This window comes from Arvicanthis niloticus, chromosome 8 (genome assembly GCF_011762505.2).
Source record: "Arvicanthis niloticus isolate mArvNil1 chromosome 8, mArvNil1.pat.X, whole genome shotgun sequence".
Taxonomy (NCBI): Eukaryota; Metazoa; Chordata; class Mammalia; order Rodentia; family Muridae; genus Arvicanthis; species Arvicanthis niloticus.
The window spans coordinates 43167841-43186053 of record NC_047665.1 but is presented as its reverse complement, the minus strand read 5'-3'; the positions used below and the strand labels follow the sequence as shown (position 1 = coordinate 43186053).

At 39.1% G+C, this 18213-nt stretch overlaps 1 protein-coding gene across 3 annotated transcripts in view; it reads right to left on the bottom strand.

The window, feature by feature from the left end:
* Pou6f2 (POU class 6 homeobox 2) overlaps positions 1 to 18213 on the bottom strand; it is a 489703-nt gene that overhangs the window by 235775 nt on the left and 235715 nt on the right. For all 3 annotated transcript variants that reach the window (XM_034509572.2, XM_034509573.2, XM_076939335.1), the window contains 2 exons: positions 16477 to 16568; positions 13096 to 13324 (listed from right to left, as the gene is read on the bottom strand). In XM_034509572.2, the coding sequence (XP_034365463.1) occupies positions 13096 to 13324; positions 16477 to 16568 (321 nt within the window). The remainder of the gene's footprint in view (positions 1 to 13095; positions 13325 to 16476; positions 16569 to 18213) is intronic.

The window sequence follows — 18213 nt, the reverse complement described above, 5'->3', positions numbered from 1 at the left end:
ACCATAGAGACCATTACAGAAATTCACAACTTGCCAAAATGCAGAGAACAACTGGTCACAGGGTGCCTGTGATCCATCTGCAGCACAATCCCTACACCTAAGGCCCAGGGACTATCACAGAATGTTGGGGGCCGACTTTTAGCAGAAAGCGGCTCTCAGCTTTGCAGCCATCTTGAGCCATATACCCTGACATGTGACTTGGATTACAATAGCCTACAACAGCTGAGCACACTCCGATAATCTTGGTTTAGATACCTTGAGATTAAAGGTGTGTGAGATTAAAGGTGTGTGAGATTAAAGGTGTGTGACTTAAGAGTGTAATTTAGAGATAAGATTTAGAGACAAGACCTAAGGGCATGATTAAAGGTGTGACCAAAAGGCATGGCTTAGAAGTGAGACATATAAAAGGCAGAGACAGAACAGAACAGAGAACCAGACACAGCAGAGAGAAGTCAGGTAGCAGGCACTTGGAAGAGAACTTGGAAGAAGTAACTTGGAACTTGGAAGGACTAGGAGCTAGGGACTAGGCACTAGGAACTCAAGACTTAGGACTTAGACTGAAGAATAAACGGGATTGAATTCTTCGAGTCCATCCTCACTCTCTCTCTTGCTGAACCCCGACTTGCGGACCGGAGCGGCAGCTTGGGCCGGGATACAGTGGCCGCCCAAACGTGGGTCGGCCTGGGCCTCAACATTTTGCTTGGGCCGCGACATTGTTTGGCTGCCCCAACGTGGGGCTAGTGTGGACCCCAACAACAGAAGAGAGGATAGAAAATGTTTAAGAGCCAGAAGACAAGAAAGTCTGCTGAAAGATTGTATCTTTTAGACACAGAGCCACACATCCAACACAGTCTCAACAATATAGACGCCTAAAGAAGACCTGAACAATGGCAACACTGGCCTGATGTGTCAGTGGACAGAATCACCATCCATAGATGAAGAGCTACAGGAAACCAAGGATAGCTGAAAGAGCAAGATTAGTCTTCTCTGGAGATGAACTCCCTAATTTTTAAATCTGATAGAACAGATCATCCCTAAAGAGATATAAATACAGGCAACACTAAACAGACTCATCAGGCTGCATCTACATGTTTATCAATATATATGTAACAGTCATAATTAAAGAACAAGAGGCCATGAATTTGAGATGGATCTGGGATGTTGGGGATGTAGAAGTGTAAGAAGCAGGAGAGGTAGGGAGGAAATGATGTACTATTTTTAATTAAAAATAAAATAAATGTTTTAAAGGAGGAATACTAATTTCATCAGTGGTAATTTTCTATTTTATTCTTTTGCGTGATTATTATCTAATTTTATATTCATTATTTGAATTCCATAACTTTAAGTAGTTATTGGTGTACGTGTTCCATGGAGCCTCCAAATGGTACATGCCATCTGTGTGTTCATCTAGTGGAATTTTGGAGCCTCTGTGTTGCAGGAATTTTGAGATCACACAAGTTAAATGTCTTTAGAGCTGTTAAAATGATGTATCACTCTGTAATGTAGCTTACAACCACAGCCTCCCCTTCTTCTCTTTTAGGCTATTCTTTTTTATCCACCATTACTCTGGTAGCATGCTTGATCAAGTAACTTCCATGGTCAAGAGGAGTAGAAGTGATGTTCAGGCCAGCACTGGCAAAGCTCAGTGGGCAACGAGGTCCTGTCATTCTCTGTTCCTTCCCACCTCCTTTTGGGAGGTGGGCTGCATTTTCTGTTTGAAGCCTAGAGTTGAGCTGGTAGGCTATATAACAGAGTTCCTGCTGGAGACAACACATAATCAGAAATGAACAAAGAAACATATGTGGGTTGTTGGATGACACTAGTTATTTACTTGTTTGCTAATTTAGCATAGCTTAGTGAAGCTAAAGAATATTGACTTCCTGTCCTTCAAGTCGTTCAATGTTTCTCTGCTCTAGATTCATGGAATTGTTCTTAGCTCTTAGAACTTTGTCTGGGGACACTCTTTCCCAGTTGTACAACTCTTTGCATTTCTATGCAATGTGAAGGCCATGGCTTATTATTCTATACAGTATACATTACACTTCTTTCTCTGCTTTGCTTCACCTGCTTTATTCTCCAGATGGAAAATATGCACATTCCTGTGCTTTAGAGGATTGTTTATGGTGATCACTATTCCCCAAGTTTAGATTGTAATATATTATACCATGTGTTATAGTTTGAATGAGAAATCCCCCCCCCCAAGATCATGTAGTTGAACACCTGGCCCCCAGCTATTTTGGGAGATTATAAAACCCTTAGGAGGCATAGCCATCTAGAGAACATGGTTTGCTGGAAGGCAGGGAGTATTGTCAGAAGACAGAAGGCTATAGGGTTACACAAATTGTAACCCTACCTGGCTACACAAATTCTTCTGTTTCCTGACATTGAGTCCGATGTAACTAGTTGCTCCTATTCTAGCTGTCTCTGCCTCAAATTGTTCCTGCCACCATGCCTTCCTTGCTGTGGTGAACTCTCTCTCCTCAAACTATAAGCCTGAACACATATTTACTCTTATAGGTTGTTTCTTGTCAGGTATTTGGTCACAACGCCTGTCTTACTTTTCTATTACTGTGACAAAACACCATGACTAGGGAAGCTTATAAAATGCAATGTTTAATTGGGCTTACAGTTACAGAGGCTTAGAGTCTATGGTGGCAAAGCAAAAAAAAAAAAAAAAAAAAAAAAATGATGGTAAGAAGAAGAGAAGAGCTCACATCTTGATCTCCAGGTAGGAGACAGAAAGGATACTGACAGGAGGCTCAAGTCTCAAAGCTCATCCCTAGGACACACACATTCTCCAAAGTGGCCACAGCTCCTCCAATGAGGCCACACCCCCTAATCCTTCTCCAGAAGTTCTACTAATTGTTCAGTAAGTATAAAAACATCTGAGCCTATTGGAACCATTTTCATTCAAACCATCAAAGCCACATTGGAGGTTAAAATTTCAAAAGACATTTTATAAATAAACAAGCTTTGTGTTAGTGAAAACCAAAACCAGATATTTTTATATCTGTTTCTCACCAAACTGGTATTTTTTAATTATTCAATTCAAACTAAAATACATATATAACAAACATAATACAGTGTTTGTTCTGGCTTTTAGAGCAATTAGTCTGGATTTTCCTGTTTCTAAGGTTTTGGGTCTGTCATAATTCTTATATTATTATTAGAAACATTAAACTCTTGGAATTACTATTACAAATGCAAAACATTATCTTTGAAAATGTAACACAATGGCATTGATGTTAAATATGTCCACCTATAACATATCAGAGCTATAATTCCCATTCTTAAGTTCAAGAGAAGCACATAAAGTCCTTCACTATTGCCCTTTTCTTTTCTCTTTATTCTGATTCTTTGCCAACTTGACTTGAACAAGAGAGATCTTCATAGACATGATACATTCTGTTATTTGCTTCTCTCTACTTGACCAACTCCTAGTGACTCTTTAATATTTATTGACCCATTTATCAGTCCTCCATCCAACCTTGAACACCTCTGATAGGTGATTCAGTACTGTCCTCCATTCTTGGGTAACATCATTGAACTAAATATTGGTGATATTCATAGGGATTTCATTCTGGGGACAGAGTCAGACGCAAACAAGGCATATTTATATTTTCCAAAGCCGAGGATTACAGACATTGCTGCCACTGCTCCTAGTGAGTTGTCCTGCTTGAAAATGAAGAAATAAAAACCATTTAGAGAGGTTTATAGAGAGTAAGTTTTGATGGGTAAAGGAATAAAGAAAGCAGAAATGGGACGGTCACACTGAAAGCAGTTGAAAAGGACAGAGGTTTTCAAGCAAAGATCACAGTCTGTTCAGAGTCTTGGGAGATGAATATATTTTAAAAATGGAAAAGAGCCCAGCATTTCCTCACCCTGAGGTTGGCTAAATTATAAGAGAAGGGTGGGGTGGTAAAGAAACAAAATAGATTAGACTTGAGATTTGTGTCTTGGAAAAACTAGCACATGGAGCTGGCTAGAAATAAATGGATCAGGAGATTGTTCTGAGAGAAGTTTTTAACCTTTAGAATTGTAAGGTAATCCTTAAGCCCCAAAGCTTCTGTGAGGCATACATGAATAACTTTTACATCCTCTTTAAAGAAGATCTTCATCAGATATTATCAAAACAAATGGCATACAGGGTGTGACCCTAGAGCCTGGACCATGAGTTGAGTAGACTAGTGCCAAGTATGCATCCCTGGAAGGCCTTGTGGTGGTTTGTATAGTCAACTTGCGTAGATTTAACATCACCTAGACAACATTCCATTAGAATGGGCATTCCATCAGAACACTTCTAGAAATCATTAACTGTTGTGGGAGACCTGCCCTCTATTATTAAATGGTACCTTACAAGGGGTTCAAGGTAAAAAGCAGCAATAATTGCTGCCATTGTGACTTCTTTCTGAAGGGAATATATACCTTCTGCTGACATCAGACTCTAGCTTCCGTGGTTTCCCGATGTGGAATCAACACCAGTAGCTTTCCAGGGAACTTACAGGCTTTCAGCACTGAACTGGGACCCCTGAGCATTTAGCTTCTTGGACTGGGAAACTACCAGGATCTCTTCCTCTCCAGAGAATAGGAGGCCTTGTTGATCTTTGTAAGTCTATCAAATAAAACAGTCTGATGAATCCTCTGTTTATATCTTTCATTTGAGTGTGTGTGTGTGTGTGTACTCACATTTATGTACTCTATTGGTTCTGTTATTCCAAAGAACTTTGACTAATATAACTCCAACCAAAGATATTCTCTTGGTTCCATTGGAAGGGATTTGAATGGTATCTGCATACTGGGATGTTGGAATGGCTGTGGAAAAAACAGATGTGGTATAGTATAATGTTGGAAAGCTGCTTCAAAATTACACAAAGGGGGACACACATGTAATAGATGAATATCAGAGACGTTATGCTGAGTTTAGAAGAATACACAATATGAATCTTTTTACATGTAGTTCTGGAACAGAAAACATTAATCTATACCAAAGCTAGAGCTGCCGGATTAGGCAGAAAGGATTGACTGAAAGTGTAACAAAGGATTTTTGGTGGAATAATGGAATGTTTTATTCATTGACTGTGGTAGATGTACGTTTCCAGGTTGTACAGTATCATCAGAGCTCATTGAAAGGAGCCATGTGTTTTATTGCATGCAGTGTAGCCTAGTTAAGACAATGCTACCACAAACAAAAAAGGAAATGCAATAAAACTCACAAAAAGCATCCCTGAATTCTTTGTCATATACAGACATTAATTTGGGGATTATTATATGTGGGGTATAGCTTGTTCACCAAAGATTCTTGGATGGGAGTTTGATCTCTACATGTTAGTTTTGGAGTTGTGCGAATGTTAGAAAAGCTAATGTTAGAAAGCAATCAGGTGATGGGAGCATCATTATCAGAAGGAATTAATGCTGACCTTGTAGTATAATTATCACGAGAATGGGTTGTTGGTGGGATTACCTTATGTGCTCCCCTTTCTACACATAGCCAGTTTCTTTCCTAATTCTCCAGTTGTGATGTAACCAGAAGGCCTTCACCTGAGACCAAACTTATAAAACCACCACATTTCAGTCTTTGAATCTCTCCAACTGTGAGCAAAGGAAACCTGTTCATCCGGCAGCCAGCATCAGTGATTCCCTTATAGCAACACCAAGTCAACTACTTGGGGAGTAAGAGAAAAGCAGGGCAGGGTTTCTGTCAGAGCCAAGGACAAGAAAACCATCTTTGACCTGATTTTTTTTTTAAAACTTGTCTTGAATCTAATTGCTTTTTCGTGTTCATGTTAAGCTGCAATCTGTAATGTCTTTTTGGTCATTAATTTAAATGTTTTTCCTGACTTAACTGGAGTGTTCACACTTTGATATAAATCTCCTTCATGGCATTTTTATATTCTCCATTTGTGTTGCCCACAATGATTAGTGGGTCACTGTGGTCTGTACTGTAAGAACAAGTCACTAGCCTGGCTTATCTGTCCTGATAGTCCCCCTCTGCTGTCCCATCACCTTTGCTGCAGCTATGTTCTTATTTTCTGCCTGAGTTTAGGCAAACTAAGACTCAACACATTTGTATAAGTTCCAGGAAGATTTCACACTGCCATTTCAACTAATTGATTCTTTCTCAAGTAACTCAATGCTATTTTTAGCACAGTATCTGCTTCACAAAGGAATCGGTGAAAGGAAAGATGATGCCTTTTAAAGGAGTTTTAAAATCATGTGGCACACAACACACTTAGTCATTTTCTTTCTTTCAGATTTATTGTCATTACTGGTCTCATTTCACATTATGGGTTTGATTACAGCCACATAGAATTTAAGTCCTATGACACAAAAGATCTAGCATGTTCTTTCAGCATGCTTGCTCAAATTCCATACATTCTGTGATGGTTTTAATATGCTTTCTCCATGAGAAGTGGCATTATTGGAGGAGGCGTGGCCTTGTTAGAGGAAGTATGTCACTATGTAGGTGGGCTTTGAGGGCTCACAATGCTCAAGCTCCATCCAGTGTAGAAGAGTCAGTCATCTCTTGGCTGCCTTCAGAACAAGATGCATCAAGATGGAGAACTATTATCTCCTTCAGCTCTGCCCTGTGTAGCACTCTAGGCTCTGGTTTAATCCATTCCACTGCTATTGTTGCTTTTGTGGTCTTGCTGTTGTACTGGCATCTCCAATCCACTGAGGTCTTCTGCTGCAACTAGGCTTCACCAATAGCCTCTCATAGGTTCTCTTCATGGTTCCAAGTCTCAACTTCTTTGCATGACTCCTCCATGCCTGATTGCTCACAGTGCTAGGCCTTAGATGCTCTCCATGTGTTCTTCATACCTTCAAAACCAGTACCACTTGAGTGACTCTGACACATTACCAAGCCCAGCTGCAGTACAAGGTACAACGTTGGCTATATCTGGAATACAGCTTCTTTGTGCTCTGAGAAAACACTTCCCAGAAAATTTCACCACAGTGATACTGGTTTCTTCTTAATTTCTTAGCTTAAGCTAACTAGCATCAACTGTCCAAGTAACCCCTTCTATTCTTTACTCTAAAGCCAGAGCCACATGGCCAAAGCTACCATGTTCTGCTGTTGTGGATAGCCCTAGCCTCTTGTCATGGTAATTCCACTCCTGGGAGGGGCTGCGAAGGAGGAGTGAATCTTGTGAACCTTCTGTCCAATCAAATTTGTTAAATAAACGCTAGAGCCAGTGTTTGGGCAGTAGAAGAGGAGTAGGAGGAGCCAGAGGGAGAGGAGGAGCAAGAAGAGCAGTTGGAGAATTGGGCAGTTGGGAGTTGGGAGAAGGACAGAAGATGAAGAAGATCATGACCTAGAAAACTGCAAGTTGTAAGAGATCTCATAGCCAGGGAATAGAGTAGTTCAATGGTAAATCTGCCCAATCTAGGCGTGCAGCATACATTTGTAATTAATTGAGTTGTGTTTTCCTTGACTGGACTTCCATGGGTTGGAGATTTACCACAACATTCTGCTGCTTGCTAGGGCTGGAACATGCCCTCTTTGTTTTATTACATTATCATCAACTTTCTGTTTTCCAATTCCTTTGCTGGCTAAGCTTGGCTGTCTTGGAACATGCTTGGTAGACTGACTTTAAACTCCGATCTGCTGAGTTCTGGTAATAAAGGCATGTACCACCACACTGGACCTATACTTTTCTCTATTTGTAACTTGTTCTGCCCTAGGCTGGCCTTGAACTCAGAGATCTGCTTGCTTCTTTCTCCTGGAATTAAAGGCATGTACCACCATGCCTGGGCTTAAACTTTTCATGTCCACTATGCCTCAAGATCCAGATTAAAGTGTGTGCCATTCCTTGTCAAGATCCAGATCAAAAGCAGGTGTCTTCCAGCCTAAAGATTTGAATCATAGATGTGCTCTCCATTTCTAGATTTTAGTTCAAAAGTCCAAATGAAAATAATAACCTAACATGCTATAATTGTCCATGGGAAGTGGCATTATTAGGAGGTATGGAACTATTGGAGGAGGTGTGGATTTGGGGACTTTGTAAAGCAGTGGAATACTTTACGTAGGGCTTAATGGTACACTCAGGTGATGGGGAGGCATCATCATCAGAAGCAAGTAGATGCATGGCAAGCAGTATTTCTGAGGGTGTTTTGAACTGTGTGGCCAGCCTACAGTTTAATGGTTCAATCCATTATCATCATGGCAGGAAGCATGGCAGCATCCAGGAAGACTCAGTGCTGGAGGAGGAGTGAAGAGTTCTTGACCAGGCGGCAGCCAAGAGAAGACTGACTCTTCTACAGTGGGTGGAGCTTGAGCACTAGGAGCCCTCAAAGCTCACCCACACAATGACACACTTCTAACAAGGCCACGCCTCTTCCCATAATGCCACATCTCCTAATAATGCACATGGACCAAGCGTAGTCAAACCACCATACATTCTAACACATTGAATAAGAATAAACACCTCAACACGGAGCCAGTTAATCTCCCACTTGGCTAGTGAACCTATAAGGTAATCCAGAATAAATACATCTCTTCCTAACAGGCAACTTCTTTCTTGGATAATCTAAAATTTAAATAAATGCAAAGAAAAGGCTTTAAGCACAATAGAGCTTGACAGTGGCACAAGGTTCCCCATAGCTACATGAGTTGGAAAGTGGACAACAAGTGAACCTAAGTTGCAATAGACAAGAGGCCTGAAGGGAGCAGGAAAAGATGGAAAAGGGGTTCTTAGTCATTCTGGGCAAGGAGGATAGACCCTTGCCTGCTGTATATATGATACTGGTTCAGCTAGCCTCCTCATTAGCCTACAGGGCTATTCCTGAGAGCTTACATAATGTCCTGTTTCTCGTTCTCATGACCTTCTTTACAATCAACACAATATCAGTGATATGATGGGTGTGAATCTCTTTCAGGAGTGGAAAGACCTGGTGAAAGAAGGAAAACAAACTCTGTAGGCCTTCCTGCTGGCTCAAGTTATTTTTATGAGTAATGTAAAGATTTTCCTGGATAAAATCTTAGGGCAGACAGTTCAGTAACACACTCATTAAACAAGAACATTGGTTCCCTTGGCCTTTGGAACCCAAATGTACTGACATAAACAAATATACCTTGGGTTGATATTCTTGCCTGAGGATCTGGCATAAGGAAAAACACGGTAGAGTTCATGAGAGCACTATTTGGCCACATAAGCTTCTCAAAGTTTGCCAGAGGAGCCCTTTGGCTGTGTTAGGAGATGCTGTGACCTGAACGCTTGTGTTTCTTCCACGTTTGTAATACAACCCAATCCCCCAAGGGTTGGTATAAATAATGGTCTCTGGAAAGTGGTTAGAGCAGAATATTGGTGTCCTCATAAAAGAAAACCCAAAGAGCCAGTGAGGGCTCAGGAGACAAGCATCAGTGAATGGGGGGAGGGGTGAGCCTCTGTTAAAACTAAATTTGGTGCCTCAATCTTAGACTTCCAGGTCCCTAGAACCATGAGAAAAAAGTCTACTGTGTTAATCACCAAGTCTATGGTATTTTTGTTTTAGCAGCCCAAATGGACTAAGACTGGGGTGAAGTGAGGAGTTGTTAACTAGAGATGAAAAAGTGTCTTAATCTCTTTTATTTTGTAAATGTGAATGTATACAAGAAATCATCTAGGGAAAACTGTAAAACTGCAGGTTCCACTCAGGGGCCTATTGAAGTCTGACATTCTGAGTTTTCAAATTCCCAGCTGCTATCCGGTGTCTCCTTCTGAAGGGGAGGTTGTCTAGTGAACCACTGACTAAATCTAGGAGGGCCATTTTCAACGTTGCATCTTCTCATCAGAGCTCATCATAATGCACGTGTGCATTATGAACTCCTCTGAGAACTATACTGTGCCTACTTGATAGGAGATGTAAAAGAATAAGCTCTCAATCACATTAGTATAAAGGAAAATATTTGAAAACTTATCCCTGAGTTCCAAGCCACTGAGAAACTGATACTGGCAACTTGTTTTTTTTTTTTTTTTTTTTAAGTTTTCTTAGCAAATCTATAGCTTTTGAATTAAATGACAAGGCAGAGGAGGGATTGGGTAAAAAACCTAGAAATTATCAGAGAAAGTTCTTGTTAGTTATTTTATAAATTGAAAACATAATGCTTTACAAGGGGAAAGAGGGAACTACCTAGATCTATGTGTGGCATACAAGATTAGGAACTTCATTTGGACTAGGTGTGTCACACTTAAAAGCCTTGCTCTCATTCTCAGTTCTCAAGTCACTGGGAAAGAGTGATGTCTATCACAGATGAACAGGCTTATTAGTCATTTTAAAACACTGAAAACCTTGGGCTGAAGTCAGCGTGTTTATTGTGTGAGGAGTGGGTTCTGTAAGAGGGACAGCTTTTTAGCCTTTATATTAGCTTTTGACCATAGAAATGTGTGGACAGACTGATTCTAATGTGTTCATTGGCAAGACCACCACTTTCGAGAAGTCACAAGCTGAGGACATCTAGAACTGTCATCTTCATCTCAAAGTAGACCAAACCTTTAAAGAAGATTTTGTTTGCTTCCAGCCATCTGTTCACTCTCCCGCATGACACTAGCTTCTGCAATGTGGTAGAACTCAGGAAGCTTGCCCACCCACAAGTATTGCCTAGGATCACCACCGACTGTAGAGCAGTGGTTGTCAACATTCCCTAATTCTGTGACCCTTTAATATAGTTCCTCATGTTGTGGTGACCCCCAACTATATAATAATTTTTATTGCTAATTTGTAACTAATTTTTCTACTGCTAATGAATTGTAATGTAAATATTTTTGGAGATAGAGGGTTGCCAAAGGGGTTATGATCCATATGTTGAGAACTACTGATACAGACTGTCGCCTAATCGTGCTAAGGTCGGCCGAGGGCTGGGTGCTGGTGAACTGATTTCAAGGTGGTGTCTGACCTTGCTGTTCAAGTAGTGTTCATTGACTACCATTGATCGAAGTCACTATGAAGATAAGAAAGTTTCTTCTTATTATCCTTACCACCCTCTGACTTCTCATCAGGATACTAACTAAATCCTTCTGGTTTTCCTGGAAATTTCCTCATTTTAACACTGAAGGTATACTATTATCTTGGGAAATATCTCAGTTTCCAGCAACCCAGGAGGGTTCCAGCTTTGGTTAGTGAGGTCTGGGTGTTGAGAAATTGTGTATGGATATGCAAACATTAGAAAAGCTTAAAGAAACCCAAAGTAGAACTTTCTTATCTAGTGATCTTAAAGGAGAGAAAGTTGCAGAAGGGTAGCCAAACTCACTGCTACAGCTTGATATTAAGACAAATGAGGGAATCTTTTCCCAAGTCAGCTGACATATAGCTGGGAGGTTTTACATTCTTGAGTTCATCATCTCCCTTCCAAGATCACTGACATCTTAAAGATGACTTCAAAGGGAAAAGTGTTTGGTCACAATTCTGTATCTGACATGAGCTTGTCTAAGAATGCAAACATACTTCTTAAGGTGATAGTGGGTAGAACATTTGCCAAGGGGACCAAAGGATAAAAAGAAGCTAATGGTTTTCACTGCCCCCACTGACTCACCCAGGGCACAACATGCAGGGTTGACACAAAAACAACAGAGCCAAGACGTCAAGGTCTAAATCCTAGATTCATACTTAAACCTGACATCAAACAAAATGGAGAAAGCCTTCCTACACTGTAGGCCAGCACTGACTTTAAGCCCCTAGGCTAATAGGCACTAAAATTCCAACAACACTGACCTACAATGAAAGTATAAAAAGACTTCTTTCCTTCGGTCTGACTTTGGTGTCCATCTTAACCAAGCAGAATTAATTCACAGCCCAGGAGCTCCACAGCTGATGTTTATTTATAATATTCAATATTCCCATAAGCACACATGTTCCAAATGGAAGGGTGCATTTTGATAATGCCTGTTTCTTCATTAAGATTTCATCATCCACCTACATTAAGAAGCCTGGCCCTACACTTTGTTACTTCTGCTTTCACCTTGTGTATTCCTGCTTTATTTGCTTAATCTCAAGTTCCTGGCTTCCCAGGCACTCAAATTTGAAACAAGCAAAGTTCGTGCATTAGTGTATCCTGAGCATGCATGATTTATGAATGGCAAGGTACTTGGCACAATTTAATGGTATAAGGGAGACTTTGTTTTAAACATTAAAATGAAAGTTAAGAAGTAGCAACAGTGGGTGGGATATCAGAACACAGAGTGCATGGAGGGCCAAGAGTCACTAGTTGTCCCTTTAGCGTGTGTATTGACATTCTAACCAATTTGATAAGTCAAATAAACACCAACCACTTAACCAATTTAAAAGTAATTTGAATTGTTATTCTGAGGACTCACCCAGACAAACCTTCATTCTGTAAAAATAATAATAATAATAATAACTGCTTACGCTTACATAAATGAAGAAGTCAAACTGTTTCATGTGATCCCAGAGTAGGTGGTTTTTGTTGTTGTTGTTGTTGCTTGGTTTGGTAGTAGACATAATATTCTTATTCAGAATGGTTTTTGCTGTAATTATTTTTTCTTTGGTGAATAATTTGGAAATCAACCAGTGTTGGTGTTATCAAACTTTTAAAGAAAAGTTACACTTTTCAAAATACAGAGAACTTTCTCCCAATAAAATTAGCCTGCCTTCTACCAAAAAACCCAAATAATATACTTTGTTTAACACTTATATCTAAAGCCTATTTAGTGGCAAAATAATAATTAAATTGATCATCAAATGACACTTTGTATTGGTAGTGTGCCAACCACTCACACAGATATAAATAACTTCCAACCTTTCCTTGCTTGTGGGAAATTTGAAGACCTTGTCAGATTATAACTATGTCTTCAAATAACAACACAGTGATTTCACATTTAAATGATGGTGTGTCCCACAGTGATCTTGCCTCCATAAGTGCTTCCAGAGGGCCTGAAAGGCTTTGGTGTTCATGAGAGAAAATGCAGGTTGATAAAACAATGGCTTGAGCAAGCTCATAAAAAACTGGAAATGCAGCTTTGTGCAGAAGCCTTTCATGTCCTTCATGGTAGAGGCAACCCTAAATCACACTCCCCACTCAGCATGCACTTTTTTTGTCCAGTTTAGAAAACAGCTTATGAGTAGAACATCACCCAGCATCTGGGAACGATGGTTGGTTACCTTGTAGATTTTGCAATGGCAGAGTCATAATGCCTCCAGCTGCAGCTGCCGCTACCAGCCCTTGGATGTTTGTGAGATTTGCGGTGGGCAGTGTGAGGACCAGGCCTTGCTGACCACCGAGCTGCCCTGCCATGTTGAAGGGAATGAGGATAGGCTGATTGAGGGCTGGGGGGCCTCCTGGCATCACCCCGGCCACAGCAGAGGCTAACTGCTGTGCCGTCAGAAGAGGCTGAAAAACAAGAGAAACCTGTCTTACTTTCTATCATGTCTACAAGACATGGCCTTTCAGAGCACAATCCCTCCATTTTATCAGGGAAGTTTCTGAAGAAGTGGCAAAGAAGCATACTCCATCTGAGAAAGGAAGAGTGTAAGGAAGAAATTGCATTTCAACATTATGTTTCACTTATTTCTTTGAAAAATTTCAATTTATTTTAGAATCTCTGTAGAGCTTAAATGCCTTTTGAAAAAATACTGTATCATTACATATTGTAAATTGAATTGAAGTTTCGTTTGATCCCAATTCTCATATATTTAAAGTACTCAGTTAATTCATTCTACATTGTCTCAGAAAGAAGTCATTGATATTGGTAAGGTTTTTATTATATTTTTGGCTCAAAAAAGGTAATAACACACTGTTTTTAAGCATTGTAATAACAAAAACAGTGTAAAAGATTTTCTTGATGTTAAGCCTTTAGTGGTGCCTTTATACACCTCTGTGGCTGGAGGGCATGGATGTTAGCATAATCATTTTCAAAAGCAATTTGGAATATATGCATATCAAGAATGGTAAATATATGCATCCCCATTTGACTCAGAATATACTCTAAGATGTAACTTCACGATAGAATTCAAAGGGAAAGAGATAAAGGAATGAAATTTTGCAATACACTTTAAATCACATAAATGTTGAAGCAGCTTATGTTATAGTACCATCCTGATGAGATATTGTATAGTCATTAATATGGGTCATTAGCGTGCCCATTTAGGAAAGTTAAAAAAAAATGTTTCCTGGAGTGCTAGAGAGATGGTTCAGTGGTTAAGATCACTCACTGCTTTTCCAAAGGTCTTGAGTTCAATTCCCAGCACCCACATGACAGCTTACAAAGTGTCTGATGCCATCTTTTGGTGTGCAGATGTACATGCAGAAAAATACATATTTGTGTATATACACATATAAATAAATTTTTAAAATATTTCTGATATAAAAATAAAGAAGATAGTAAATGAGTGGATGCTATTAAAATGGCATAAATATCTCTATATATGCTCTCTATATGTATAGGTTAAGTTCTAAAGTGTACTAGAAATAAAATACTTATACTTTAAAATCAAATATGGAAAAGTCTCTTTATGTTAATTCTTTCATACTCTTCACTCTATTTAGATCTTTCTAAAGAAATCCATGTGTATGTCCATTCTTGATTTTATGGTCATTGTTTGGTGTGAAAGGCAGCAGTGGAACACAAAGCTTGTTTCAGTGCTAGACTAGGGTCATCACTGGAGGAATATACTAAGATTTTGCTTCTGGGTTGCTACATGACAGCAAAGGTCATTTGACATTAGAGTCCTTAAGCCAGGACATTTGTTATATTCTTGTAGAAGCTGGGGAATAAAATATAATCTCACATCTTTCCTCTACAAGTTTCAAAATGAAACTTTATGTAGAATTGGCTTTCCTTTTGTTGGAACATAGAAAAAGTATTTAAATACAGACATGACACAATGCCAGATTATAATCACCAGGCTCTACTGTGATGCTGTAATTATCCTACAAATGGGACTTTTTTGGCTATAAAATGAGAGTTTTTTTCTACAAATGAGAGTTTTATGGTTTTTATATAGAAGTTCCATATCTAGTGCATGGAGAGGTCAAGTTTAAGACCAGATAGACTGTTCCAGAGTCATCTTCTTTACCCTCCTTCTCCAATACAAGGAGCAGATTCAGAGACAGGAGGCTTCCTCATTTGAAGAATGATGATAAGGGTGGGTGCATTCTCTGGCTATCCCTCCAGAGTACCCTCCAGATCCTTGCAAAGGAAGCCATAGGCTCCCAAAGAATTTGTTTACTTTACTAAATTCACACCAATAACTTTGCAAGTAACACCAAGTTACTCTAAAGAACAATCATCAGATTTGGGAAATAATAATGAAATTGTTGTCTGGCCCCAAAATTCTGAGTAAGATAACCAGTCAATCGATATGATGCTTCAAGGGAAGATAGCGCTCAGATTGTACACAGGGTTGGAGGCTTGACATGCAAATTTTTAAGACTGGATTTTGGGCTTAGGATAGGGTATGGCTGTTCCTGGTTGTCACAGAGCCATGCTTCTTCACTGCCTGAGTCTGTCATTCTAATTAGAATTAGAATATTAAAAGATGTTAGGACTCCTGTGCTTCCAGGCACATCTGTGTATACACATAGGCAGAAGCACAAAAACATGTGAACACATGAGGTAAGAATGACATTATGAGGGTCTGACACAGAGAAACCAATGGCTCCTGTTGTATAAGCTCTCTCTAGGTATATGTCTCCCAGTAGACAGTGCCCATTCTTCATGTCTATCAATATGAAGTTGTCTGGGCTCTGAGGTGGATGATGGGATCTGAGGCCATTGAAAGAGTTCATGGTGACTGGAGTGCCAAATCTGATCGAAGCTCTACACTTGGGCAAGTGCTCCTTGTACTGAAAGTGGTTAATTTCCAGGACCAACATTGAGAGCAACGGGGAGGGAAAGGCCCAGATATTTCTCTCCATAAAAGCAAGATGAACTCTGAAAGTTTCACAGTAGATGGCAGAGGTTAAAGAAAGCCCAGCCTTTTATAATTGTGTTCTACATCTCCATATAACCCATGCCAGGCTGCAAAAAACAAATATTGGACTTTAAAAAATAATGAATGTATTTCTTTATTAATGCAAGAGCTATGTGTGATGTACAGTATTGTCAAACCCAATAAGCTGAACTAGCATTAAAATTGCATTAACTTTTTTATATTAAATCACATCTTGTATTTCAAAAATGGCTATAGTAAGGTTGAAATAACTTAATTTTCTTCATACTCCAGTCATTAAAGTTTTACTTTCGAGAAAACTGCATGGTAACCCACAGCCTAGATGTAGAAGGTTTTAAGGAAAAAAATATTTCCACATGATTAAAACCAACCTTTCCGTTAAGAAGAGTCTTTTGCAAACACATATTTTCTTGAGAGTACTTAATAAATAATGTAGTCATATAGCTTCCCATACAAAAATTTATCACCATCTTTGCCCTGTTGGAGTTAATTGGATTTAACTCATTATTATTTATTTGGTTATTTATATGTAACCTGATGTAGCCTTAATCTTAAATGTATCCTAATGCAAAACAGCTGAAAGATACCGACCTGTGGCCCAACTGGAAAGGGGGGGTGGGTCTGACTGGCCTGGTGCTGGTCAGAAGTTCCTGGGTCTGGTAGAACTGTGTTTCCTCTGGCCCCTAGAATTCAAATGAGAAAAGTTCCCTTAGTATAAAGTCTAGCCTGGGAACAACATATTTCTGTGATGTCGTAGGACAGACACTAAGTAATAGATGCTTATGGAGGAGTAGTTCTTCAATAGTTTTCAAATTGTTTGACAATGGCAAAAAATGATGCTATGGTACATTTAGGATGACCAAAGTCAACCGGAGTTAGAAAGAACAGACAGTAGAAAAAGGTAAACTGGCATATATATGCTACATGCGTGTGGTGTGTGTGTGTATACATGTATGTGCATATATATTTTATATATGTATGTATATACATATATATGTATGTGTATTTGATGTATATATCAAAATCATATATATATATATACACATACCAAAGCCATATATATTTACATATGAAAAGACTTGACATTAGATATCAGTTTGGATAGCATACTCCAGTTTAGTATGTTTAAGTGCACATGCATTCATGCATTGTGTGAAACTGCGTCTGTTATGCAGAAGTGAGTAATAGATAAGCTAGTTATCCAAAGCCTTATTACAATCTCAGGCATGACCATGTCTATTCATGTTGTTCCTTGATAGGAATTCCTCTCTTTACTCTATACCAGTCTCAGGCATGACCATGTCCATTCACGTTGTTCCTTGATAGGAATTTTTCTCATTACTCTATACCCTTGAACTACCTCTTCACATTGTCCTTGGGTAGACTCTTAAGAATACCCTTTCTAAAACCCCAGTCCTTTTCAGTGCCCCCTCCCCCATCACAATATTCTAAAAGGAATATGTGTTCCCTTAAGCAAATTTTCTGGGTGAGAAAAGATATCTCACCATCAATTCACAGAAATCCACCTCTGTAGTCACTGAACACATCACATTCCTGAGCTGAGATCCTGTTGGATTTCTAGCACCCTGACAGCAAATCTCTAAAGCCTTTGGGTATTATCTGCATGCTTTTATGTTATGTTTCAGGACAAACCACAGTGGTTAAGGTAATGGTGAAAGCAATAAATACTTAAATAAAAACATAAACAGCACTGTGAGCATTTCTGAAGTGTCCCTATTGAGAGCTTCTGTTTTCTTGAAGTTTTCTAATGGAGTGGTTGAAATCCAGTTCCTAGCAAACCTGAACAAGATCCACTTTCCTGGTGTTTGTCCTATAAATAGCAAGGAGAAGAGATTTCAAACTCTGTTTACTGGCATGCTGTGGCCAACCAATGAAAAAAGATATGATTCTGTCATGCTTATAAATTTTAAAGAAGGTATTATTGGCTCATTTAAAACAAATTCTCCTATATAGTCTCCTAAGGGACAGACTTATAAATAATGGAAATGTGGAAAAAATACTTCAGCACATTAAGCTACAAATAAAATTGACTGCTACATATTATTCAATTGACTTCTATCTCCACAGTGATGTGTCAATCATAACCGCATTTTATAATAGGATTAAGCAATAAATGTGCAAAGCCATTATGCAGAAATTTGAAAATCTGATTAATTTGTAATTTTTTTGTGTAGAAAGTCAGGAATGGACATTGCTTGGGGAATACTTACAAGCATTCTATTGAAATTTCTAAATTGATTTGGAGCAAACTAATAAAAAAACCAAAGACTTGCTGACATTTTATAAACTGAATTCTGTCAAGATATG